A 27,004-nucleotide genomic window follows, 5' to 3' on the forward strand; every position below is an offset into this window, starting at 1 on the left:
GTTAAAGCACATTCACAGGGAAACATATTTGGATGAGATGATACAACTGCTCCATGATCCCCAATCAAAGTCAACTCTCTTCAAAGCACTTCTTAGTGCTTAAATTAAACAAGATAAAACAGGAAATGTGTCACACATTGCTGTTAGAATCTTTCACTGAGAAATCAACATTTAATTGCTGTTTTGTCAGCTGTAGTCGCCGGTGCTGTCCCTGTGTTGCCAGCATTAGACCCCAGGTGGGCCGTGTGATTCTCTGTTGAAGCTCATCAAAAAAGTGCATGAAAAAACTGTAATGGTCCTCTTTTTGTGTTGTCGGCCTTTCACTGCACATACGAAAAAGCGCACAGAGACGCTGTGCCATTATGCAGTTATTTTTTGGGGGGGGGTCCTTTCCACATAAATTGGCCTTATTTCATTAGGCATCTAATGGTGAAGATGGTAATAGACAGAGTAAAATTAGCCTACTGTCTGTGTGAGGGATGGAAGTGCGCTGCAGTTTTCATGATCAGTATGAGACTCCCAGCCGCTTGTTTGACCCATGTGTGGCATTGTTACACATGACAAGGATGTGGTTGTTTTCTTAGGGTTACCTTCATTCAGATAGGAAACTTAATCAGGGTGATGTTTAGGTGAACATATAAATAGTGCCTTTAATTAACACACTGTTACTCTGAATACTTAACATGGTTTGTCAGAATCTGTTTTGGATGCGGGCAGGTTTAATACACCTGTTATGGGTGTGGAGGGAGTAGATGGTGATGATCAGAAATCCAGCTGGAGCAGGCAGGAGAGCAGGATTAAGAAAAGAGCCTGTGCGGGTCTATAGTAATTCTGATCTCAGAAAGCATGTAGCATGAAGCAATTTTATTGCCAGAGAACCCAGCACTGCAACCATCAGAAACCCAAAGGTAGCTCATGTTAGCTCTACAGACCAAGGAGACAAGGATTGGTTTGAAATCAGTGCTAGCTCCATGATCTTTAGGCCAGGACTGAACAGACTGATTGCACAGTATTTTGTTGAAGACATGCTCAAAATTAAGAAGACACAAGACTTCCTGTCAACTTTACTGAGATATAATTTTCAGGTCAGATTTTATGTTTTATAAGTCAAATAGTGTTTAATTCAAACAAATAAGAGCAACTTAAACAGACTTTGAGGCCACTACCAAGGAGAGGGCAAGAGCAACATTTGTGACCTTGCCATTGTCAGCATCGTTGAGAAGCACTATGAAATTGAGTTTCCAGGCCCTGCCAGCACAAAAAATGTTACTGGCACAGCCCCCTAATTATGTCCTTACTGAGATTTTTCCCCATGATCCTACACTGAGTGTTAATGCAGTTTAGGTTCCAAATATAGCCAGATCCAATATTATATTTAAACCAACTAAATCTTTAATGTAAAGCCTGAAATAATTGCTAATTAGCTAAAGATTCATTGGGGAAAAAATTCTAATTGGCTGGATACAGACATAGATACAGTACATAGACATTATTCCACGGAATTGTTAAAAACCGGCTTGGAACATTTTCTAACCCTGGTAATCCATTGATTGAGACTCAATGATTTAATACTAATCTCTTAAGCAACCTTCTAATCATTTATAGAGGTACCCATATAACAAAATGTGTTTTGTATGTTTTTTAAATACAAGCTGCTCCAAACCAGTTACTCCTGGGGGGATTAATAAAGTTTTTTGAATTGAACTAAATTGAAACTGACAATGAAAAATAGGAAACACACTCAAAGGAACAAAGTAGGGCATAATATTGTTGATCTATACTGGGTGGCATGACATATTATGGAATGGTGTTACTTCCCATTGGCAGGTGGTCTGGCACAGAGCTGACACAGGCATCAGAAAGCAATAACTTTGTCTGCTTACAGACCGACTTCCTCCAGCCAAGTTAAACTCACGTATCTGTCTGTTCCCAGGGCCAACAGTAGCTAGAAAGACTAATGTGCTTCAGCTAAATGGGACAGTTTCTTTCTTTTCTGTATATTTAAAGGCAATTACATTTTCACAATTAACTTTCCCTGAATACCCTGAAAATTTCTCAGAGGATTCACAGAGCCCTGTGAAAACAGTGACATTTTGGAGAGTAAAATGACTTCTTTATTACTGTAGGTGGATTGTTTCTTTGTCATTCCCATGCCCGTCAGCTTACAATAAAGAAGAGGGCCTCGAGAAATAGTGAAACAACCAAGGTTTCATTATTAAGGGTAACACATTGTCCCCTTTTTCCACCTTTAGTAAATGGTAAATGGACTTTTAAAGCATATAAGCACTTTTCTAGTCATCTTACAACTCAAAGAGCTTCTCAAACCATAGGTCACACTTGCCCATTCACACACTGATGGCCAAGGCTGCAACGTAGAGTGAACATACTAAATAATCTCATTCTACACACCACTGACCCAGAAGTATCAGCGGAAGCTTTGATCCTCTGTAAAACAGCTTTAAATTGCCTTTCTCAGAACAGTTAATTTTAGTGTGTCTCTTCAAGTGAAAGTGAGGGCCTTCTCACTTCGCCCCTCTCTTCTTTGGAATGTGCCAACACAGCACAGCTAGAGGCTTCCATGGCTGTGGGAGGAAATCTATCTATACCAGGTGAGGGGCAGGTATTATAATGACTCAGTGTGATGTCACAATAAGCACGGATTCTGTGGACAGTTGGAATTCATGTTCTCAGACATCAGCAGACCTTCAGCAAAAACTTGGATGGCTTATTTCACATTTTGTGGGTTGGTAGATACTCCACATGTACAAAAAATGAGCAAAAATTCTGAAAAATAAGATTTTTATTATGTCTTCTTTTATATTTTATGTTTGAAGAAGCAGTCTAAAACTTTTTTTGTGCACCGTTTTGCCATGGTCGTAAATAGTCTATATGAAGTGTCTCAAATAAAGTATATGAATAATTGTCATAACCTTGCAAAGCAGAAGGAGTTGCCAGACTCAGGCAAATCCATTAAATCACATATTATTCAAATAGATAATTTAATAGGATAGATAATTCATACATTAATTAATTAAAAATATAAAAACAATTCCAGAATAGTAGGAAACAGAGGTGTGGACTCGAGTCTTGTGACTTGGACTCGAGTCACAAATTTGATGACTTTGGACTCGACTTGACAATATCATCAAAGACTTGCAACTCGACTTGGACTTTGACATCAATGACTCAGGACTTGACTCGGACTTTAGTCCGATGACTTGAAAATACTTGAGATTTTCAGTGTGTTGAGTAAAATGTGCCCCCATTCAAAGTATTCGACTAACTAGTGACCAGTTGCTCTTTTAAGGCTTACTTTTAAAAATCCTCCCGAAATCCTCTATAAATCTAAGTCCACACAAAGAAGACAGACTTTAACTTCCAAATTCAAATGAAAACTTGTATGTTATTACCGTTGGATGCACGCTGGATGGAGGAACGTGCGTAAAAGAGTGCAGAGGAAGTCCGCTGGTGGTGCATCTCTTCATTCAGTTAATTCATAGAGGTATGCTGTCTTGTGTTCAAATTGAAGCTTCTAATGACCTCGTTTTAACACATTTCTTCAGTCACTCCCTGCCGATGCTCTCCCATACTCGTTTTTGATGATGACTTTTACGATGCGCATCATCATCGACGAGCCAAACACACACAGATCACATTTTGAAATAATGTAAAATTGAGTAAAACTTGTCCAAACGTGGGTGTTTTTATTTGATCTTAAACGTACTAATGATAAATACTGTCAAAAGGGCAGAAACTGAAAAATAAAAGCAACAATCTGGCAGGACAGAACAATCTGTGAGGGGGAGCTGCAGGTGTGAGGCAGGGCCAGTTTAAGCCATTTGGAGGCCCAGGGCAAAGACCAATATGAGGACCCTCCCCCTTTAGCTAAAAGCAATAATAATGAGAGGCAAAAAAAGAGAAAGCATATCTTCAAGTTAACAGAGTCACAGAAGTACAGTGAATTTCCAAATATTATATATAAATACCCAAACAGACACCCATAATACAACAGCTCTTTTTTTTTTTGTTTATTCACTAGGAGGCAGTCATTGTGTTCACATAATTTAAGGTCTTATAACTTAACACATAACACATAACTTGAGGTTAAGAACTGGTTATAACACCTTAAACCTAATGTTGACCAGTGAAACATGTTCACTTACAAACACACACAAACCCTATATATCCACTCACACACCTATACATATACAAACACTCACCACACAGACACACACACACTCATATTAGATGAGTCATATTAGATGACTGTACGTCTTCAGAAGTTCATTTGTTGTTGCACCGCTTAGCACTGATTATATCCTGAATGCTATGTCAGCACTCTTTTTCGGTGTGATTAAGTCCTGTCACTGTTATTTTATTTTAAAAAATAAAAAAATTCAAAATTCATTTATTGTATTTGCCAAATCTAATAGATTGTTACATTATTAAAATGGTATTTTATTTGGTAAACAGTGCTAATGACTTGTAAGGACTCCAAAATTTCAAGCCTTTGACTTCGGACTTGACTCGACTTGTCTTTACTTGAGACTTGACTTGGACTTGCACATCTTTACTTGAGACTTGACTCGAGACTTGGGATTAAAGACTTGAGACTTACTTGAGACTTGCAAAACAGTGACTTTCTCCCACCTCTGGTAGGGAATAAAGGTAAAAGGAAATAAAGGATGTGACACACGGTTTTCTGGTGGAAATAACTTTTAGTTGAAATCAGAGACATGAAGATCATTTGATCTCAGTTACCAGTTTTTTAAGAGTGTTTTTAATGAAAAGTTGACAGTGTTGACAGTTTTATTATGGACATAAAATTGAACATCTATTAAAGAAAGAGTAAAAAAATAAGGTATTTGTTGTCAACAGTTTTCAAGGAGAAAAACTGCTATCATTCAAAATCTTTATCAGGAGGTTAGACCAGAAAACAGCTCGAAATTAAAAATTAGGGATGCACAGTATTGGGTTTTTGCTAATATCCGATATTTACAGATTCATTTTAGCAGATACTGATACCAATATTTAAATATGCTTTTCGGACAAGAAATGTCAGTCCTTTTGGGCACACTTTAAGGTTTGAGGATGACCAAGGAAACAAACTTTAGTCCTTAAAATTTTTTTTAAGTTTAAAGTATGAGGATAAATAAAGAAAAAAAAGACCTGCCATAGGTCTGTTGGTTCGGCCTAAAACTCAACAAATTCATTAGTATGTAGGCTATAGACAAAATTTATAGTCGATGAAGTCAAGGCAAAATATCAGATGTAAACATCAACAGAAATGTTTTTATCTGCCAATATTTGCCTTTTTAAGCTAATATCTGCTGAAACCAATACCAGACCAATAATAATCCAATACAATACAATAACTTTATTTATCCCCGAAGGGATATTCATTTGTCTGCAGTCTCATCTGTTTATGGTAGAATTATATATTCTATAATCATAGAATTATATAATATATTGTATTATATATTATAATATTGTGCATCCCTATTAAAAATAGCCAATTGAATTTGATTTGATGTATCAGTGGTTTGAGTACTACAGGAGAGTAAAATTGTTCAAAGAGAAAAGCATTTTTCATAGATTTAGCATCTTAATTTTGCTGTCAAAGTGTACTAGATTGATGTCACTGACTTTAAATTGTACACATTTTTCAAATTTTGGGGGGAGCATGCCCCCAGACCCCCCCTAAAAAGTTCAGAGTGTGAGTGATCAGAATGATACCACCTCTGCTCCATTGTGAGTGAAGAAAAATCCTGGTCATGTTGTCTGTTTATATCTCCACTGTGCTGACTCTGCAAGATCACAAGACATTGAATCCCAAATTTCCGCCTAAGTTGGCAGTGTATGAATATTCATGAATGAGATCAGTTACAACTAATGGGCACTTTTATAGCAGCCTCTGCCATGAGTGCATAGAGGTGTGGTGAATTATGACTGCAAAGATAACCATAATTTTAGACCTTGCTATGATAATATACAAAAAAAAATGAACATGTCCTATAGTTGCAGGCTCCTGAGCCCTCTCTAAATAAAAAAAAAAAAAAGGTAATATTTGGGTACTGAAAAGTTCATGTAGAATTTAGACAGGGTGCGCGGGTTTGCTTACAACTTTGATGAACTTGTTCCTCTCCTAAGCACTTGTCTTTTTGAATCAGATACAGTCTTCAAAATGTTGGTACTTTCACTATTGATCATTAAAATAGCAGAGATTGTATCATTTTAAAATGTGGTACTGAAAAGTCAGTGTCGCACATTTTGGCAGCCTTAATGTGAATGGGTGAATTTCGGCATGTACAGAAAAAGCATTGTGAGTTGTCAACGTTATGAAGTGACAAGCAGAGTTCATGCACCATTATAACATTTGATACAGTATAGTGGGACTTAATGGTAGAAACCAGGATTTTTCTTCTCAAGTATCCTCAAACAACTGCGCCTCAGTAATACATGAGTTTAGAGACCATAATTGAATTAAGGGAATTCAAATGAAGCATTGAAAATCTGCTTATGTTTACATGTAAAGAATTTAGCTCCAAACGATCCCCTCGTGCCCATGACAACAAATTTGTCTGCGACAAAGTCACCCTCCACACCTGTTCATGATTAATCCAGGTTTAACTCCTTCAAACCCTTTCCCACACAATCCCACATCTGTGATTCACACAACACACACATTCAACCTCGGCAGTCCCTCAGGCTGACATGTTTCCCCGCTAATCTGTTTGCACAACTCCAGTGTGACCACAGGCCAATTACACGTCCTCACATGATGCACACCGGAGCAAGAGAGAACGGCAAAGAAAAATGAGCGAGGAGCCACCCACTGAGAGACCCTCTTTCTTAACTTCTCCCCGTATCACCCCTTTATTTCCATCCCCTCTGGACCCTCTACCCCATTCTTTTTCCTCCTCCTGGCTCCATCACTTCTCTTTCCCCCTCGCTCTCTGCCTCCCCCACGCTCAGTTTGTGGCCGTAATTATAGCTGCCCATCATTTAGACTCTCCCTAAACAACGGCACCCCTCAGAGACCACAGTCCCGCTCCGACTCTCTGAGTAAATTTGATTTCTCATCTCATTTACATTCCATAAACTCTGCCATATGTTTGATATTACATTTAAACTGTTCCAGTGGACGCCAGCAGAGTGTATGCCTTGGGAAAGGTAGAAGGGCTGTGTTGGAAAAACTACACTGCTGAGTGACAGGTGAAATTGGCCATGATGAGAGCAAGCAGGAGGGGGAAAGAACAGGAGAGAGAGGAACTTCACAGCAGCATCCTTGACTTTTTGTTATTGTTGTCTTTTTTAGTTTGGCACAGTGGGAACTGTTGAGTGTAGAAAGTAAGAGGTTTCCTCTGTTATTGTTACATTTCTCCTTTCCAATACCACCAAAATGAATCGTTTTATTTTCCTCTCCTCTCTTTCTCATCTCGCCTATACAGCATGGGGTTTGTTCTGCTTCTCCCCAATCCCTCCTTGCCCTTGTTCATCCAGTTCTCTTTCTCATAATCCCTTTATATGTTTTTTTTTTCTTTTTGTCCTTACTCCCGTGGAAAGGATTGACCAGGTCACACGTCAACTCAAGGGCAGCCAACTTTATCATGTTTTTTTTTTTCATCCATTTTATGTGCCAGATGGAAAGAAGTTTCCACATAGGGCTCTGGAAAGTTTGCCAAATAGTTCAGTAAATTATTGTGACATCACATCAGTGCACTTTCCATCACTGTCTTGATACTGAACTTGTCTTCTGTATTGTAAAAAGCCCAACACTATTCTCTGTCCATCAAGGTATCCACTAAACCTCTTATCTGGTTAAACCAAATTTGCAGGGACTAATTGAATCAGGCCAAGGAACCGAGAAAGTCATGTTCAACGGCAGTTCAGACAGGGGTTAAAGAGGGGGGTTGCAGGGGCTTCAGCCAAGGGGATGGGGTCATTCAGAGGGCGAGGTCGAGGACAACCGGCTCCCTCAGTTGGTCCGGCTCAGAGAAAGCTCTGGGAACTCTTAATCTTAAAGGTGAAACACAGGCCTGAATGCAAAAATGTTTGAAATCCCCTGAGCTACTGTGGACACACTGAGGTAAAAGACATTTAGAGAGCGTGAGGGCTGCAGTCACATTAAGCAGCTGCCTAAGTAACGTGATTGTTTGGTCTTTAGAGCAGCCAAATGCAGAGAAAGGCATGACAATTATTAGTACAAACATAACAATATTTCTTGTGTTGATTGTGGTTTGCAATCATGTTGAAAAATGATAAAAACAGAGCAAAATGATAGCAGAGGCTGACCATACACCCATCAAATAATGCTATCAGAACAAAATAACTCCATGCGCATTGCCAAAGTGAAATAATTATTTAAAAGAAAACTAAACCACAGAGTTAAAACTGAAGCACACCTTTACATTTAGAACATTAATCATAGACGGATCTGGGAGGAGAGAAGTGGAAGATATACAAACACATACACACCATATAAACTGTGATGTTACCCTCTACAGTCTGCCCATCAAGTGAGAGTATGGGTGTGTGTGGAAATGCAACCTATTCTGGGTTTTACCATACTGAACCATACCAAACAGTCAAGCAAACTGGACCACCTGCTGGAAACGCAGTTGCCTCCAGATCAGCCAGCAGAAAAATTAAATTGCCATTGATTTTTCAACCTGTAGAGGGCAAGCACTATGCATATGTCTAATGTAAAATGTAGAATTTAAATACACTGTACTCAAACAGAGAGATCTAGACCTAAATTTATCAACAATACGACTAAATACTAAATAAGTGTTCAGATAAAGCAAAAGAAGTCCAGGAGCCCAGTGGCTGTGTCTGCATGCCTGATGTGCAGGAGCTTTTGTCCTTGAGGCAGACGGCCTAGGTTTGGGTCTTTTCCCACATGTCGTTCTCCACTCTTCTCACTCTCGCCCTAGTTTCCAATTCTGTCCACTGTTCTATAGACAGACATACAAACATAAAATCCCCCAAAATATAAAAAGGGAAAAGTGATCTGGGATTTACTTACTCTTTAAGATTTTAGGGGAAGCATATCTTGATGGACAACTTTCCACAGTCAAATTGTGCTTCAAGTACAGGATCACTTTAAAATTTTCACTGCATTTGCTCTGTTAGGGAATAGAAAGTATGTTTTGATACTCTGTAATAAAACCCCTGTTTAAGATTTTAGAGGATGCATATCTAAATAAGCACATAGCCCCTATAATTCTCCCAGTACTAAACAGAGCCACATAGTGGCACTTCTTAAATTTCATACATCACCGACTGTTTCTATAATTCTTGCAATAATGACAGTTTGATTTGGTGGCAGCTTTGTTTAAAAAGTTGCACATTTTTGTAACACATTACACATTTTGTTAGCAGCCAAGACAAACACGAGGGTGTGTACAGCATGAGACATCGGTTTGGTCTTTTAATAGAAGTCTTGATCAGTTTTGGTCTTAAGAAGCCAAATAAAACGCTCGTCAGTGGTGCCATAGTAGCTCTGTGACCAACACTGTAAACCCAGATTTTATTTCTACTTAAACTTTTTAGCAATCATTACTTATTCTTTTATGTTTTGTCAAAAAACGTTGACATTACTAAATCAAATCAGTCGTTTGTACTATTCAGCTGAAAGATGCAATGCAATTATCATGTTAAGCTGAGATAACTTAATATGTTTAGTTCTTTAAGGGGAGGGGCTATTTCAAAATTTTCAAAAAAACATGGGTGAGACTGTCAGTGCATCTGTTAGCACCGGCAGGCAACGCTTCCATCATGACTTCCACACGTGGCAAAGCCAGTGCTTTGCCTCACCTTGTCTCCACCCAACCAGGGAGGGAGTAATCAGCTGATCTGGAGCACCATCTGGATCCAGGAATGTTTTAAAGGACTCTTCACTATTGGGAAATAGGATAGAGCTAATGGCGGAAGTCTGCGTTTTCTGAGTGTTTTTCTAGTTTAATATTGTGGCAAGCAGTAATAAGGAATGGCTCCAAGACAAGTTGAATGAGGTTGCCAAGCTCTCACAGAAGAAGCATGAGCTGCTACTATTAGTTCTGAACCACAGATACAGTCACATACAGACAGGGAGGTCTGCAACATTGACCCCCTCACTCATGGTGTCATACTTTAAAAAACACTTCTCACTAAAAACATGAACTAATAAACTAAATATGCATAATTACAACTTTGCAATGAACCTGAACATTATAAAAACAGTAGAAGAACAAGCAGTCCCAGAAGCCCCTGCTCCAGGTGACTGCTTCCTGGACCGCCACAATATATTTTTATGGAAGTTAAACTTGGCATTATTTCATACAACTTAGACTTCATTTATGTGAACTAATGATTTTTAGTAAAGACTACTAATAAACACTTAATATGCCTACTGCATAAAATTAAGATTCTATGTTAATACAACTTAACCTCTTTAGCATCAGCTTGCGTAAAAACTAAAGTGGTAGCTAAGGCAATTGGTTTACTTGTGCTTCTTAGTAATGTCAATTAATTCGGGTTTAGAGTGCACTAACCTCCCGATGAACTTTTGCTCGTGTCGCAGAATGAGATGCAATGTTGATATAATGATAATTTATGATTGTGAGTCTATGCTTTGTGTTGTATTTTAATGTTGACCAGATACTTTGCACGTATTTCTGGCTGTTTGGGTCAACCTGCTCTATATGGATTGATGCAGTTTGGCAGCAGCCACTGCCAAAAATAGACCTGCTGCGAATTTCCAACAAAGCAGAGCCGGGACTTCAGAGAAGTGCCGGAGCCGAACCAGAGCAGTAGAGCTGCTCCAAGTGACTATCGAAGGAGCGATATGCTCCTCATTACAATTCGCTGGGACCCTGCAGTGTAGCCGCTGCATGGAAATTTGAGGTTTCAGTCTAAAAGCTGTACTAGGGTTGTTCTACTTTGAAACTGATGAGAATGGCATATTACCACTTAGAAGGACTTAAATGTGTATCTGTACATTATTGTCATAGACTGACAAAGAAAAACACATGGAACAAATACAGACAATAGTGTACACTGGAACAAGTGACCAGGCCTGCAAGGGGAGGATAAAAGCATGGATGGATTGAAGCATTGCTAGCGTTGCTGGATCAGTACACTTTGACCTGTGAAGTGATCCATCCCTACAAAACTATTTGTGCTGCAACCAGAGCATCTATGTCAGACCCCTAGTTAAAGACACTGGAGCCAGTCTTTTGCCTCCCTGTCTCTTACTTTCATGGCTGTCTCTGATATTTTTAATTTTCTGCCTCATTGTTTCCCATGACCCATAGTGCTGCTGTATGTGCGTCTCTATCTTCTTGTCTGAATGTGTCTTTATTTTTGAGACTGAGAGGTAGTCATAGGAAAGGGGTGTGCAACGAACATCACTTCTTCCAATCACGAGATAGAACAACTGACAGGATTTATGTGCTCCCTAATAAAGTTTACGAGTGGCGCCTTGTTTCAAGAGCTCCAACCTGCAGTTTTCACATCGCTTAGGGGGTTTGGGGCTAGTTTCAGAGGCCAGTCACACTCTTACAGCTAGTGACACCAAAAACGCAGTTTCTGAGTTAGGCTGGCTTTATGTTTGAACAGGCATGAAATCATTAGTTTATAAGGCCAAGTATGAATTTCACTGTTTCCTTTCATGACTAAGAGTAATTTAACACTGGCTCACCTGCTCCAGACTTGAGTCTTGAGGCTTATATTTTACTGACATTTAATTATGTCAGTGCTTGAAGCCTTTATGATGCTGGGAATGGGAGTAAAGAGAACTTAAGTGACGGTCATTGCATATATTTGTCATTCTCAGGCCTCTAATTTGAGAAATCTTGACTTATGCCACTATTCGGTGGCTAGTTGCTTAATCATAAAAAAATTTGAACCAGAATTAACATGTTTATAAGTTTTAATATAGGTCAGATTTTAAGGAAATATCAACATGTCACCACAAGTCTAACTGGATAAACACAGAAAGCAACACTGAGACATTACTACGATTTGACTTGCAGGTAAAAGCTGTAAGACTGAACATGAACACCTAGGTCAGAGAGGAGGGGTACAGGAAGGTGAGAGGTGCAGAGGCAGGGTGTAAGTACAGCCGAACTGCTCCTCTGGGTTGTGTATAACAGGGATGGGGCAGAGGTGGCACACAGGACTCATGGGTCGCATTAAAAGTGGGTTCAGTGAGAGTGCTCTGTTAATGCTACCTAATCCTCGACAAGCCCGGCTCACACAGCACACACATACATACATATGTGCAGTTGTTCTTCACTGGCACCTATTTATGACTGCTGGCTGTTGGTCTGTGAAAGGTGTGGTTGTATGTGTGGTTGATGTCACAGGCAGGCTGGGACGCTGAGTTCATCTCAGACCACAGACATGGAAAATCACATGCCATGGTGTACTGACAATCCTTTTTCCATGTTCTCTCATACTGGGCAATATTGACATACCTCATCACCTGGCTGCTCGTCGGGGGCTGCTCTTTTACTTTCAGAGTCTCATTGCTTTAACTATTAACTTCCACTGTTTGAAAATTAAGCCACTAAGCTTAAACTTCCACATAATTACGCAAAATAAGGGGCATGGCTAGGGATGACAATTTGGTGAATCTAACAACATAGACCCGGGCACGGGCAGTGGAGGCTTCATTCAAACTTTTTGAATAAGTGGACAAAAGTTTAGGGGTTGTCTATCCTGGAAATTTTTTGATACAGTACTTCAGGAGTCTGTGTGTGAAAACGGCTGGGAAAAAGGTGTTGGGTGCAAAATATTATTCCATTGTAAGAAACTAGAAAAGCACTCGAAGAGCGCAGACCTCCTAAAGAATCCTTTAAAAAATTCCTGGATCCAGAAGGTGATGCAGATCACTCCCAAAATCTAATCAGTTCTTCCTTATACCATTTCTGACATTTCCTGAAGACTGCATCAAAATCTGTCCACATCTTTTTGAGTTATGTTGCTAACAAACAAAATAACAAACTAACAAACAAACCCTGCCGATCACATAACCTCCTTGGCGGAGGTAATAAATGCTTCCTTAGTTAAACTAGTTGTTTGGGCATAAAACCTAATTTAAATCTAACAAAGGTAAGTTATTTTAAACATACTTTAATACACTTCCCTCCTGTTCTAACGTCAAACTATTGTCAGTAATTATAGCTCCATTTAACATCACCTCATAGAGCATAAAGAGACTTTGCTGAGGCAAGTAGAAGACGGTTTAAGCCTTTTTCTTGTCCATAAATCCCTGACAACTGGACACCTTGTTGGGCATTAACCCTTACTTACACCATGAATACTTTATTCTGATAGGCACTAGAAGTTCCATAGGTGTCAATTAACTTTTGATATTTGGACACCCATGGAACAAGTATTACCCTCAAAAAATATTTTTCACTGTTCTAAAGCCACCGCTAGATGAGAGGAGTAACCATGGTAACATGAAGCAGTCACATTCTCTAAGGACAAAAATAGCAAATTAAATACAACAATGAGTAATTGCATAATTTCATTCAGTCTATTTGGTGAATACAACAACTTTGATGACTGGGAGGGATGTGTCACCTCGTAGTGCATAAAGGGATATTATTTGGTTTATTCAAGCAGAGCTTGTCTGCTAAAACGAAGCTTTCTATCAGCTAACTGCCAATGCTAGCTTACAGGTTTATGGTCCAATCACCGATGACTCTCCCTCGTTAGCATGCCTTTTCTTTGATAAATCTGTTAACAAGTGTGCTGTTCAGTCAGTTGAGCCGACTAGTCTATCATATATATGGTTGTCCTATTTCCTGAAGTACTGAGCTATGTTTACATTCCCCAATAATGTTATGAGATTGTAATGACTATTCCAGTTATTAGTCAAGCCTCATGCTTTGCCAGGTCATCCATTAATCCCTGATAATTGCACACCTTGTTGAGCATTAACCCTTACATAACTTTACCACAATTACTACTACAGTAATACTAATGATAAAGCACGAATGATTTAAAGGCCTATAGCATACTTCTTTTCTCAGATAGTTTGCAGCAGGTTAGCCAGCTTTATTGGCTCTGGAGCTCCGCCCATGCAGGTAACAGGGTCCAGTAGAGGAGAACCAGAGAAGGAGGGGGAGGGGGGATTCCCTACCGACCCAGGTAGAATTGGGATGGAGTTAATAAATGGTTTTGTCTAATATATGTAGTATGTGCCTTTCAAATAGAGAGTCAATTTTAACATACTTTGCTGGAATCAGTAGGTAGGCAACTATAAGGCAACATGAACACAAGCTAAATATATGACACAATTACCACAATATTTTTGGAATAAATCCTTTTAAAATTTGCACAAAAAAGCTGCTGTGCCAAATTGAAACCCTTTTCCAGAGTTAAAAGTAGATACCTTGGAAGAATGTGATAAAGGTGATAGCATCAGGAGAAGAGCTTGACCTTTGGCGGCACACACATCCAGATCTTTACAATGATCCTCCGTTATAACAGGGCTAACTTGGTTAAACAAAGGTTATAAAACAACGATGTCCCAAAAGACAACAACATTCCAGAGGGGCCAAGAGGGTCTCTGAGGAAATCAGTCAGTCACATTCCTGTCTGTGATCAATCAGCCTCTGGCCCAGACAACCTGAGATTAACCTCAGCCTGCCTGGAAACTACCTGCCCTTCTTTCATAGAACAACAACATCCAGCTCACAATTTACAGCTTTTTCCCTTTCTTGTGATGAGCAAATATTGAAATATAATGTGCATGTGTCTTTGAAACTATCTGCCTGCAGGAAAACACTGTTCACTTTACTGCAATTTCCACTGTTGGGATGACAAAATAATTATACAGAAACAGAGCTCAGTTTAGGCTTGTGTGCCTGTGTATGTGCTAGTGTAGGCGTGTGCAGAGCAGCTTTGGTCCTCATTTGAAGGGAAGATGACTGCAGAGTGACGATGGATCTGTGGTGTGATTTGAGGCCGTAACAATTGAGGCAGAAAGGAACATTCATTTTCTCTTCCATGGGGAGAACGTGGGCGAAGGGAAGCAGAAAAGGTTTTGGCACATTGTTCACCGATGTATGGAAGAGCACTCCAACCTGACACACTTAACCCTGTGCCTCAGTCACACTCAGGTCAGTGACAATGTGGTGGAGTCATTAGCTCAGGCCTCTTAGGTATAGAACTTGGAGCAAGGTGGGTTGTGACCTGGACATAAAACAGCTGGTTTACAGAGTAGCAGAGAGATCTCAGTCCACAGGGTGAATAAAAAATAACCTGGACGACTTCTTTGTGTGTGAAGCTGCCATCTGCCCATCTAGTCAGAGCAGAGGTCTGTACACAAAGTCTGGCACTGCTCCTCATATCTAGCTGTTGCAAGTTTTTCCTGACTTGTATATTTCTAATCAAGCCTTTAGCCCTGTATGATAATAAGTAATTCAGTTCGTTTTCTGGTGATCAGGACTTATGTTATCATTATCCCAAGTTAAAAAATGCTAGTTTCTTATTAAAATGATTAATTTAGCTCTTTATCTCAAAAACAAGTTTGTTTTCATGCAATAATGAGATGCAAAAATTCTGCCTCCATAAACAACAGTCAAGATCAGAGGCTTTCAGCTTTTGTATTGTCCATCTGCCCCTTCTTGTAAACATATCTCAAGAAATTAGAGGAATTTTTGTACCAATATCCATCCTTACTCTAGGAAGATCCAATTGCATTTTTGAGGTCAAAGGTCAAAGGTCAAGGTCACTGTGCTTCATGTTCATACCTTACTTGTAAATGCAATATCTCAAGAATGTTTGGAGGAATTTTTGTTACTCTTTGAAAAAAATATTAATCCTGACTTTAAGATGAACTGATCAGATTTTGGAGGTCACACACTACATGGACAAAAATATTTGGCCACACCTGTAAATGACTGGAGTCAGGTGTTTCTATCAGACCTGTTGCCACAGGTCCAGCACCTAGCAATGAGGTCTCCATTTGAAAATATTTTTGATACAAAATGAGTCGTTCTGAAGAGCTCAGTGAGTTTGGATGCCACCTTTGCGATAACAGTTTGTGAAATTTCATCCCTGCTGGATATTCCAACTTTTAGTTTTATTATTAGAAAGTGGAAGCATTTAGAAACAACAGCAACTCAGCCACTAAGCAGATGACCATGTTAAATCACAGACCCCCTCTACCTCTTAAATGTTTGGATGCATGTCCCCTCAGGGTATCCCAACATGATGTAACTATAATATGCACTAGACTTGCTCTTTTATATTAAGTTGCATGAGATAATCGTGCTACATGAATAAAGAAATAACTGAATGACTGATTTAACTTGAACTTGGTTTAACAGAGCTCCACTGAATGAGGAGTTCCCCTGAGCAGTGTTGGCTGAAGGTTTCCAGTTAAAACATTTCTAAATTGTTGCACTTAGTTCAAGTGGAACATTTCTTGTAACAACACTGCACCAGTTCCTGTCAGCTCTTGTTTGTTTGCTGCTCCAAACTCAACCATAATTTGTTTTCCTGATACCTTTCATTTTTTCCTAAAAATGGGATCAGTTAAAGGAATGATGAAATTGTGATTTGTTCAGCTGTCAAGTGCATGGTGCCCCTGTTTTCTCAGTATCCAGCCTCTCTGCCTCCCTCCACATCTCCGTCAGCCTGCAGTTTTCTGGCCAGCACATAATTGTATAAGTGCTTCTGGATGGCAGCAGGCTATTTGGTCATTAAGGGGGCCTATTAAGTCATTAGTGCAACAGTGGGACAGCCGTCTGCCTGCCGACAGCACCAGATGATCGGCCCTGATACGTGTAGCCTCGCAGTTTTCCACATATTTGCACAGGTAATTATAGCTTAGATGTGAAACACCCTCAAATGTCATGCTTAAAGAGGGGATACACGTCGCCAGCACACTTTAAAGGTGATCTACTCCTCCCCTTCCCCTCCTCTTTTTCCACTCGGTGTGTGTGTGTTGGAGCAAATGTTTGTGTGTGCAGATGAGCAATGGGTTAGCAGTGGGACAGTCAGAGCCTCGGGACATGTCAGAGAGAAAGATAGAGAGCGGGAAGGAGGCAGCGGAGATCCAAAAAGAGTGAGGAGGTTGGAGAAAAGAAGAGCAGACAAAGAGTTGTTTTTTCCAACAGCCGATCTGCTGCCAACATATCGCTTCAAACCCAAACTTACACACCCGACAGGGAATGTAAATATTTGGATACAGGCAAGGTTGGATGTTACTTAATTCCTCGCTTTAAAGATGTCCTGTTTAGGTGAACACGGTCCAAAGAACACAGAGCAAAGTATTCGGCATGATTTGATAGGACGCATGAGAATCTTATTTTTATTTCAGGACTGCTGTTACTCTTAGCAACCCTCGCCCAGCCTTCAGGAGACATTCACAACCCTGGGCTCGAGATATTTGATTCACTGCTTACCATAAATGCTCCTCAGATCAGTGACGTGCACAGCCAAAAACCTTTCGGCCTATGCAAGGGAAATATTACTCCTTCATAACTTACTGTTTTGCTGTTTTTAACTCATTTTTAGATCACTGATGTGTGTCCTGAGGCTGTATACTTTATGAGATCCAACCTGAATTTACAAATCAAATTGAATAGCTTAAACCGATTGGAAGCACTGAACTGCGTGGGCCTTAACATGGTTAAAATTAATATTTCTGGCTCAGCCAGTCACAACCAGTGTGTGTAAATTCTGCAGTTGTTTTCCAGGCACTTTTGGTATAGATTTTCATACAAACAGCATTTACCAAAATCTAAATCAAATGGTTCATACTGTTTTACTTTGAATAATCGCACTATTGTGATATTTCAGCCACATCTCCAGGACTGAAAGTTCCCTGCTGTGACCACACCAAGTGAAGCTGCAGAGTCAGCACAACAGAGAGCATCCACCTGATGTCTCCTCAGGCAGAGGGATGGCATGAAGGTTATGGTTGGAAGGGGAGGTGCTGATTGAAATAGACACGTCAGGTTGTCACTGAGGCAGTAAACAGAGCTCCCTCCTGCTGAGAGGAAACCAGATTCTGTCACCTCCCACTGTCTCATCCCTTAAAACAGTAACCAGCCACTCTTCCCAGACCTGATATAAAAACACAGGAGTGCACCAACACTCTCTCTCTTTAACACATGCATCAGTTTAAAACAAGTCACAGCACAAATAGCCCCAGCTGATGGAAACTCAGCCCGGTCGGAGTTTGGACCTATTCCTTTATCAGATTGGGCACTGCTCGCCTGCTCAGCAGTGCCCGGACTGACCCCGGCAGACTGCCAGTCTCCTCACCGCTCTGCTGCTCTGCGACTCCACCGCCACCTCCTGCCGTGACCCCCGACCCTTGCCCAGGAGACAGGCGCCACCGATATGATGCAATTTCTCTCCGACACGGGCCAGTGGCCTCGGCTGCAATGCGACCCAGGGAAAATAAATATGGGTGTTTATTTGGTGGGAGAGAGAGAGAGAGAGGCCCACAGGCTGGAGTCACCCCAAACACTCTCACAGGCAGCACTGCACTAAGCAACTCTTGTCCCAATCTTCAATGACTTAACATGTCAACATAAATGCACAATACTAAAACTTTAATTGTAGGTATGAGTCAGGATGTTGAAATGTTTTATGACTGTATGACAACAAAAGTAGAAATCATGGGCACTCAATACTGGGTCATATTTAGAGATGGGCACACCTCTGTTAATCCAAACACCGATTTTTGTGGATGCATAATGATTAATACGTCTTAAAATTACATTTGAATTCTTGGTAACACTTTATTTTAGTTGGCCCAAATTACCTGCTAATCTTACAGTAATAACTGTTATTATCTTGTCATCTCTCAAGAATAAGGTGGAAAATACCTAGTAATAGGCTGGCTCTTTACAAGTCACAACTCAGAAATAGGGTTATTAAGGAAGTATTTACCTAGTGATAATGTATTATTTATCGAGTAATTCCTTGTAATGTTGCGGCAAATCCCTGGTAAATAGGAGGTATTTTACTCAAACCCCCTAACCCTTACCCTAAGCCCTAAACCTAACCATACACCTACCCCTTCCCCTACACTAACCCTAACCATAAAAATAACTTGTTTTTCAGGAAGGACTCACTTTAATTAAGTGGGCCAAAATAAAGAACGCAAGGGAATTAAAAACCAACTAATAACCAGAGCATTGCCAAATATTACAAGGGTTAGGGTTAGAGAATTAGGGTAAAATACCAACTTATAACTAGGTAATTACCACCTTATTCTTGAGAAATAGCTAGATAATTTCATTTATTACAATAAAATTACAAGGTAATTAGGGGCCACCAAAATAAAGTACTACTGGATCCCTCTATGATACAGTTCAGTTTCCCAGAGGCTTTTATCCATTGATTTGTTTAGGATATATTATTGGCATACATTTTTTAAATTTCATATCTAAAATTGACTAATGACCAATGACCCCTCAAACTCTTGTTAGTTCTGGTTCCTTCATGTCATTTTGGTTACTTGAATTTGCTTCTGCAAACTCTGGACCCCTAACCTGTCTCTATTCCTGTCTCTCTTGTTATTTCTTTTTTTTCAAAATACATACTACTTAAATTTACTAAGAAAGGAAGAGCGAGAAAGAAAGTCAGTGAAAGAGGTCAAACTATTCACCAGTAAATGGTGCCAGTGCACCACTGATTTGCATTGCAGGAGTGGGTACAAGAATGTACTGAGTTTACCTAAAATCTTTTTATTCATCCAAGAAAGTGAGGAGCATACTGCTTCCTGTAGTTTAGACATCTTGTTGAATAATGAGCAAAAAAATGTGTCTCAGCCCTGGGTGATTTTATTTTGAAAAGCTGCTAGACCAACTTGAGGTGCTTCTGTAGTTACCTGACACGCCAGACAGAACATTTCATATCCATTGCATGGAAATATTTCACATTAATCTGGGAAACCTCTAACCCCTTTGGGAAGGGTAGGATTTTTCCAAAAAATTCTCAGAAGGTGATTGGATGAACGTTCTGTCTGTCACATTCAATACAGGCAAATAAGAGTGACAAGACAAAATTAGGTAGTTGTGCATGCACAGCTGCAGTTGAAACTTGAGCTCTACAGGCTGGCACTGCAGTAATATATAAACTAGGGGTGGGCAAAAAAATCGATCTGCTTAAATATTGCGATATTTCCTGGCGTGATACTGCATCGATATTTTAAAATGCATTATGGATATTTTATTAATTAATAATTCACTTTGTCGGTGCGGTAGTTTGTGGTTTAATTTCACTCCCTGGCCGCTAGTTGGCGGCAGGCAACACCAGCTGGCAGCAAGTAGTTGACTCTACCTTCGTCTCCTCTCTTTCTTTCTTTCTTTTTTTTTTTTTTTTTTTTAAAGATTTATTTTTGGCCTTTTTGCCTTTATTTGATAGCACAGTGGATAGAGTCGGAAACAGGAAAGAGAGCAGGGAGACCCATGCAGGAAATAGTGCCCCGGGCCGGACTCGAACCCGGGTCGCCCTCACACATGGCGCGCACCTCGTCTCCTCTCTTTAGACAATGAGATCATGTTAGCCTTCCAGTCTGAGTAAGCCGGGCACTCATACCTACCCCGCAGAGCGACTTCTGCTGCACTCATAGCAAATATGTTGTCTTATTTTGGCTTCCAAAACATTAAAGACAGTACAAACTTAGACAGGAGTCAAGTCGTTAGCAAGATAAACCACGCCAGAGTGAAATACTCAGACAACACGACGAATCTGCGAGTTAGGCATCAATAGCGATAGCATTACAGCTAACTGCTAACGTTAACAAACAAGCCTGTTGAAGCTACCGCTGGTCTCTACTCATGCAACGATAATCACTGTCAGTACTTTGTTTTATGTGTAAGGACCTGCGCCATGTAGTGTCATTAAGAATGAAGACTTCCGTAATACGATTAAAAACAACACACTTTAGTATCGAAACATTGCAAGAAACTCTGCAACAGCAGCTCCTCTCCTGGAGCTGTTGCCGCAGCATGCCTGATATTAACAGACTTTCCTTTCTTCAGCCATTCCTGACAACGTTTTTTGTACCCCCCCCCCCCCCCCCCCCTCCCCCCCCAAGCTGTCAACCTACATAGGCCTCCAAATGACTAGAGAAGAACCATACACCATGAGCTGCCTTTGTTTCCGCAACGTCTAAACTGCTTCTCACAGAGACATCCACACCTCGCTGTGGTCTTAAAATACCACAGAGATCTCACATGGACAGATTTCTTTTACACCACAATGGTCCAAAGATTGCTCTACTTCCCTCCACCAAAATCAAGCTGAATTAAAACGCCCACTCTTCCTCCTCAAGTCTCAAAGAGCGTGATCAGCTGTACCTTTTTCTTTCCAAAACCTTGACCAGTGCTTGAAGACAGGATGTGTACCCTCTCAACAGGCACCACTGGGACTAGGTGGCTTTGAAAAACCTCCAGTGTGACACTTGATAAATGGCCTGTGTTCCTGAGCCTCATGGTGAGGTCAAAGCTACAGGATATTGTAAGCATTTTATTGGGAACAAATAATATGTTGGCCGTCAGGGTTTGGAACCTTTCCCAACTCAGATCCAGCTCTAAGCATTGCTCATGTTTCAGATTAGCGTTAGCAGGGAGACGACTCACATCATTCTCCCAGCATTTTCAACCCCAACGCTGCTTGTACACTTTTATTCCCCCTCCCCCACCAAATCAGGCTCTATCTCTGATGTACGCTTTGAGTGTCTTTCTTCTGACTCCCACCCACACGTTTTCTCTTTGAGTTTTCTCTTTCCATCCCTCTGACCTCATCACGTTTACAGCCGAGCGTAGAGGGAATCAATCAACCATTGTGTTCAGATTAAATCACAAATTATTATAATTGAGAATAATGGTTTCCATGTCAGTCTCAGTTTGGCTCTGAACCGTTCTCAAACAGATGAACAAGGGGGCTGGAAGATCAAAAGTCCAAAGGTTCCTGTGCTCCAGCGGAGTGAGATTCAAGTTATCCATGGTTAAGTTTGGACTGATTTTTTTCACCACAGTAAAACTGTTATCTGAATTTGAACACCTGTCTCATAAAACTGTTACAACAGCTTGTAAATTCAGTGCATCCTGCCTGTTCTTTTCTCTTAAGGACAATAGCTTCATACTTTATAACTTGAATAGAAGTTCTAAAGAGATATAAACACTTCTGTCTAAAGTTGGACACCACTCTGCTACTCAACCTTTTTAGGATGTAACTTAAAACAGTGTTGCTTTTAGGGGCAACAGCCAAGGCTGCCACACTAAATACAGATCAGCATTCGAGCCAGTTACAGTAAGACTACTTTACAGATAAAGACGACAGGAGGTTTGAAAAAGCTTACAAGAAAGCAACAAGCCTACAGGACATGACACACCACATAAATGCAAAACCCTCCTCATGGTATTCGTTTCTTCATTACTGCTACACAGTACTCCTCGCTGGGCTTATTTCTAGGGGCAGTAAAGCCCTCAGGCATGTGCAGGGCATGCACTGTGACTTTGACAGCGTAGTTAGGAAGTGCTGATGAAAGAAGAGAGGCTGGGAGCCCACTGCCTCTCAAATTAGCTCCTCCAACCTGTCACATGGAGGCTTTGGCCCTCGAAAGATTCTGTTGCATTTGCCGCCAATGCGCATGTATGGATGGAGCTTTACGTTTGTACAGTGCGCCTCTGTGTGTGGCGTTTCGTGTATGCAGAGCACATGTGTTAAGTTGTGCATGAGTACACATACTTAGATGTTTTTTCTTTCTTAATGCAGATCAAAGGTTTCATAAGAGCATAAATTAGAAGAGAGCATCCTCATCATGCTGTCAGAGCTGATCATAGATATTTGAAGGACCTCACACTGTGCAGAAAATGTTCTAGAGCTTAATAAAATAGAAAAGTGTTCCCTTTTTCCATCAAGTGATAAACTTAAGATGGATATTTTGCCCATGTTTTGCTCATAAGGTAATTAGGTTATTTTCTTCTTCATCCAGTCAGTCCAGGCTTGAAATACCGCCAGACAGTCTGCATTAATAAAAGAGAGACCTCTCCGCTCTTCTCACCTTCTCTAATCTGTTCTGCATGTGCCGTGCTCAGCCTGACACCCTCTGTGCAGATTCAGCTGTTGAGCATGTTTGTTTAGTGAGGTGGATGGACATCCATAACCGTAAAGCTGTCTCCAAAAGAAAGGTTTTAATCGCTTTTTTTCTTCCTCATATTGTCTTCTTCCACATTCTCTGACTGTTTTTCTCAGAGTGAGTACAGCACCAAAAGCTGTGCACACATTAAACCTTTCCAAGAGTTTTAGAGCTCGACCTGCTGGTCTTTAGAGGCGCTTTACTACAAGCTGAAAGATAAAGGGCACACAATCTTACATGAACTCAAACTCCCTCTGTGCTTGGCGCATTTTTTGCAGTGCATCTAGCTGTGTACACAAGAGGAATCAATGCAAAAAGAACAAACTCAACAAGTGTTCAGGCATCGTCTTACCTGAGAGAAGTTCAGCCCATTCAGGGGGTGACACTGCTCCTCCACCCGCTCCACTGCCCCAGTCGCCTTTCCCATTCTTTCTGCCTCTTGAGCCAAAAACAGATCCAGCACAGGTGTCCCCCTGGAACGAACGTCCCACTCCGTCAACGAGTTCACCATCAGCATCACCCACACAGGCCTTTTCCTCTCCCAGTTTCCTGCAATAGCGTTGAACAAATAGTCTGCGTACAAACCTCGGCCACGCTGGTCCGGGGTCATCCAGTACGGCATCATGTGTTTGACGTAGTCCAGGTGGCGCTTGAGACGACGGTACAGGTCTCGAGGTAGCAGAGTCTGCAGGTTCTCACCATGCGGGAGCAGCTGGCAGCTAGTCAGCTTGGAGATGGTCAGAGGATCGGTTAAATCCAGCTCGAAGAAAACGTTGCGGCTGTTGTGGAAAGCCTGCTTGGACTGGTCGGGGATGAAATCCCAGACCCGGGTGTAGGGTACGTGGATGGTACCGAATAAATAAGATGGAGGGTGAGGAGGCGCTCGCTTGATCTTCCACAGGAAAGAGTTCATGTCACTTTGCTGCAGAAGAAGAAGAGGGAGGGAGCAAAAGAAATAACAAAAGAAAGAACCCAAACCATCATGTCAGAGCAATTCAGCTTGTCTCAAAACGACAGCTGACACTTTTACCCTCTGTTGTGGTTAACCGGCTCATATTCTGGGGTCGACAAGTTAAAGATTGAAATACCATTTTGAGATGACGGCAGGGGAAATACAAAATCTAGTGAGCTCGGGGCAGTGCTGCGAGGGCTGCTGTGGCGCAGGCGGAGGGTTTATAGAGGGGCCTTCTGGGCTGTAAACAGACCCCTGTGTATTGTTGAGGTGCATACCTTGGTTGCCAAAGTCTCTTTCAGCATGGGAAGTATTTTCAAGGCTGCAGAGCAAATATACTACAGTGGAGCTCATAAAAGGCGAAAGCTGAAAGAAACCTGCTCTCGCTCCTGACCCCACTGTGATTCTTTTGTTTGTGATTTTTTTTACACCAGAGCAGGGAGATGGTTGCCAACAGCATAAGTGCTGCACAGTTTTTGTCCTTTATCATACAGAAAGTGTTTGTCTAGTGCGGATATCCTTATACAAAACACCCCAGTGGAAATCAACTTAAACAAGCATAAAGCCATTTTACATTAAAAATATGTTTCTAGTTAAGTGCTTTGCAAATGTGTTGTGCATGTGCAAAGACTTTGATGTCGGTATTATTCAAATATGAAAAAGGATTAACTTCTATAAACAATATCAGACTTCTGGCTTCTAAGACACACTGTAATCAGGCATCTGAAGGATGAAACCCATTACTGTAAAATAAAGTTATTCTTAGAAAATGTTTACTTCTAAAATTTAATCAAGGTTTCCTTCAGCTGGGTTCCAATTATGTTGCACTGCCAAAGCTGCATTTTAAACTTGCTGAATTTGCTGCCAAAAGTGAGTAAACTCGTCTTGTGGGATGTTCACTTAACATCACAATTAACAATGAATGTGTAGTCATTTCTGGCATAATCTGCACAAAGTAAAACAAATATGCTGGATTTAATTTGAGGGCTTTTTTTCCTTTTCAGATAAAAGGAAACTGTTAAACAGCTGTTTCTTCGTGTTAAACTGGATTTCAATCTAATGGGAGGTTTTTTGAGGGCATCCTGCCTTTTATTTCTGACACAAGTAATCTTTAACTTGCTTTAACTAGCGTCCGTGCGCCTAACCATAAATGAAGACTTTTTTCGACGTGGAAAGTGTGGTCGTGTCCTGCAGAGAGTTAAGATCCTCTCTGCTAGAAGCTCAGTGACTTTCTCTGGAGAGCCCTGACGCGTTTTTATGGAGGTAATTACTCCTAACAGAAAACAGGGACCACTGCACTGGCGCATTACAAATCACATGAAGCGAGGGAGCTCAGGGTCTTCGGTGATGTCTGGGTACACATCCATTATCCACAAAGAAACAAAAGGCTGTGATCTCCTAGAGTCTCCCTAAAGGTGGGTGTCACACTGAAAAACGTGCCTGGTGCTGGATAAGCTAGCTGTGACGTCTGCGGTTATGATGCTCTTTATGTGGATGGCGGGTCACAGTCACAGAGAGACAGGAATTAAATTCGCTGCTGTGCTGTTTAACGTCCTCACATTAACAATTCAAACCACACCCATATTTTTACGGAGAAATATTTTAATAGGCCGTCTATTTCACGCCGCATTTGTCCGTGAAACTCACAAATGAAGACTAGTAGGTGTTCCACACTTTGTCACATAAACAGCCATAAAGTTGGCGCGTGCTAACCTTTAGCAACTTCTTTGAAGTTACAGCTAGGAGCTGTTATTAATTTGTTGGCCGGTGAAATAAAAGTAGCCTATACCTGAACTTGACGTCTGAAGATAAAATACAATTAAAATTATCATAGTTCTGGAAAATAAATATAATATAGGCCTATTTTTTGTTATCATAATTATTATTAGAGGCAGTCCACATTAACTAAGTAGTTAAGGTTTGCTTATTTGCCATTTCAGCCCAGCTTAGGACTCAGCTTCTGTTAATTGGTTGAAAATTACAGCGCAAGGAAAAGCGTTGAAAAGGTCAAACATTTGACCACAATGGGCCTTAAGAGCACGATAATGAATAATATGATTTGAACCACCTGCCATTAAAACAACACATAAGCTCAGAAAACTGTGACATAATCAAATCATTGTTAATCAGCAAATTAGTTCAGGGTCATACAGACAACAAGTGTCACGCGCTCTACAAGCTGACAAACTTGTCAGAAAGAGTCAAATCATAACGGTATAAAAGGGAAGATATGGTCATAACTTTTTTGTCCTGAACTCATAAGGTGCCAAAACTCCACTCACCGACTTCGGTGTGTCGCACTGCCTCGGTCTGTCCGGCCGCGCTGCGCCCCGGGGTGCCGCTATATGCAGGAGAGCGCTGATGAAGACCCAGCTGAACCCGGGCAGGCAGACCATCGTGTCGAGGTGACAGGACACTCCTGACAGTCAGCTCTAAGAGAGTCTCTCCTCTTGTCTTTCTGCCCTTGTTTCTTTGAAGTATAAAAATGTTTTACCGGTGGCCTCTTGGCTCACATGTGCCGCTCGGCTGGAGGACCATTCCGCCCTTGTGCCTTTTCCCGACTCTCCCCGCGGCTCAGTTTCCTTCTTTTTTCTCTGAAACTTTCCTCCTGTCTGCTTTTACTTGAACACAGTCCTGAAGCACGAGCTGAAAACTCTTTGGAGAGTTTCCGCGCCGCGCTCCCAAACTTTGGAGCGTCTTACTGGGAGAGAGAGGGAGGTGGGACGATTGGAGTAACCCCCCTTACCCAACCCGAACACATTCAACGCACACATCCAGCTTCTTTTAGGAGGAGGGAGGGAGCGCAGGTTCAAAGAGGGATGACAGGTTTGCGTGAGTAAAGCTGCACCGACAGGGCCAAAGAGAGAGAAGAGGGAATGAAAGGTCCTAAAATGTTCCAATAAAGTCCTGGAGTGAAAATTTTGACGTTACCCCTGTCAGTG

At 41.0% G+C, this 27,004-nt stretch overlaps 1 protein-coding gene across 1 annotated transcript in view; it reads right to left on the bottom strand.

Moving 5' to 3' along the window:
- The window catches only part of trabd2b (TraB domain containing 2B), a 97,002-nt gene extending 70,241 nt beyond the window's left edge, over positions 1 to 26,761 (bottom strand). Inside the window, exons 1-2 of the mRNA XM_041790673.1 lie at positions 26,345 to 26,761; positions 23,463 to 24,032 (exon numbers count right to left, since the gene is read on the bottom strand). Coding sequence (XP_041646607.1) covers positions 23,463 to 24,032; positions 26,345 to 26,458 — 684 coding nt within the window. The 5' untranslated portion in view covers positions 26,459 to 26,761. The remainder of the gene's footprint in view (positions 1 to 23,462; positions 24,033 to 26,344) is intronic.
- Positions 26,762 to 27,004: the final 243 nt, after the last annotated feature.

The sequence above is a fragment of the Cheilinus undulatus genome, linkage group 7 (genome assembly GCF_018320785.1).
Source record: "Cheilinus undulatus linkage group 7, ASM1832078v1, whole genome shotgun sequence".
Taxonomy (NCBI): domain Eukaryota; kingdom Metazoa; phylum Chordata; class Actinopteri; order Labriformes; family Labridae; genus Cheilinus; species Cheilinus undulatus.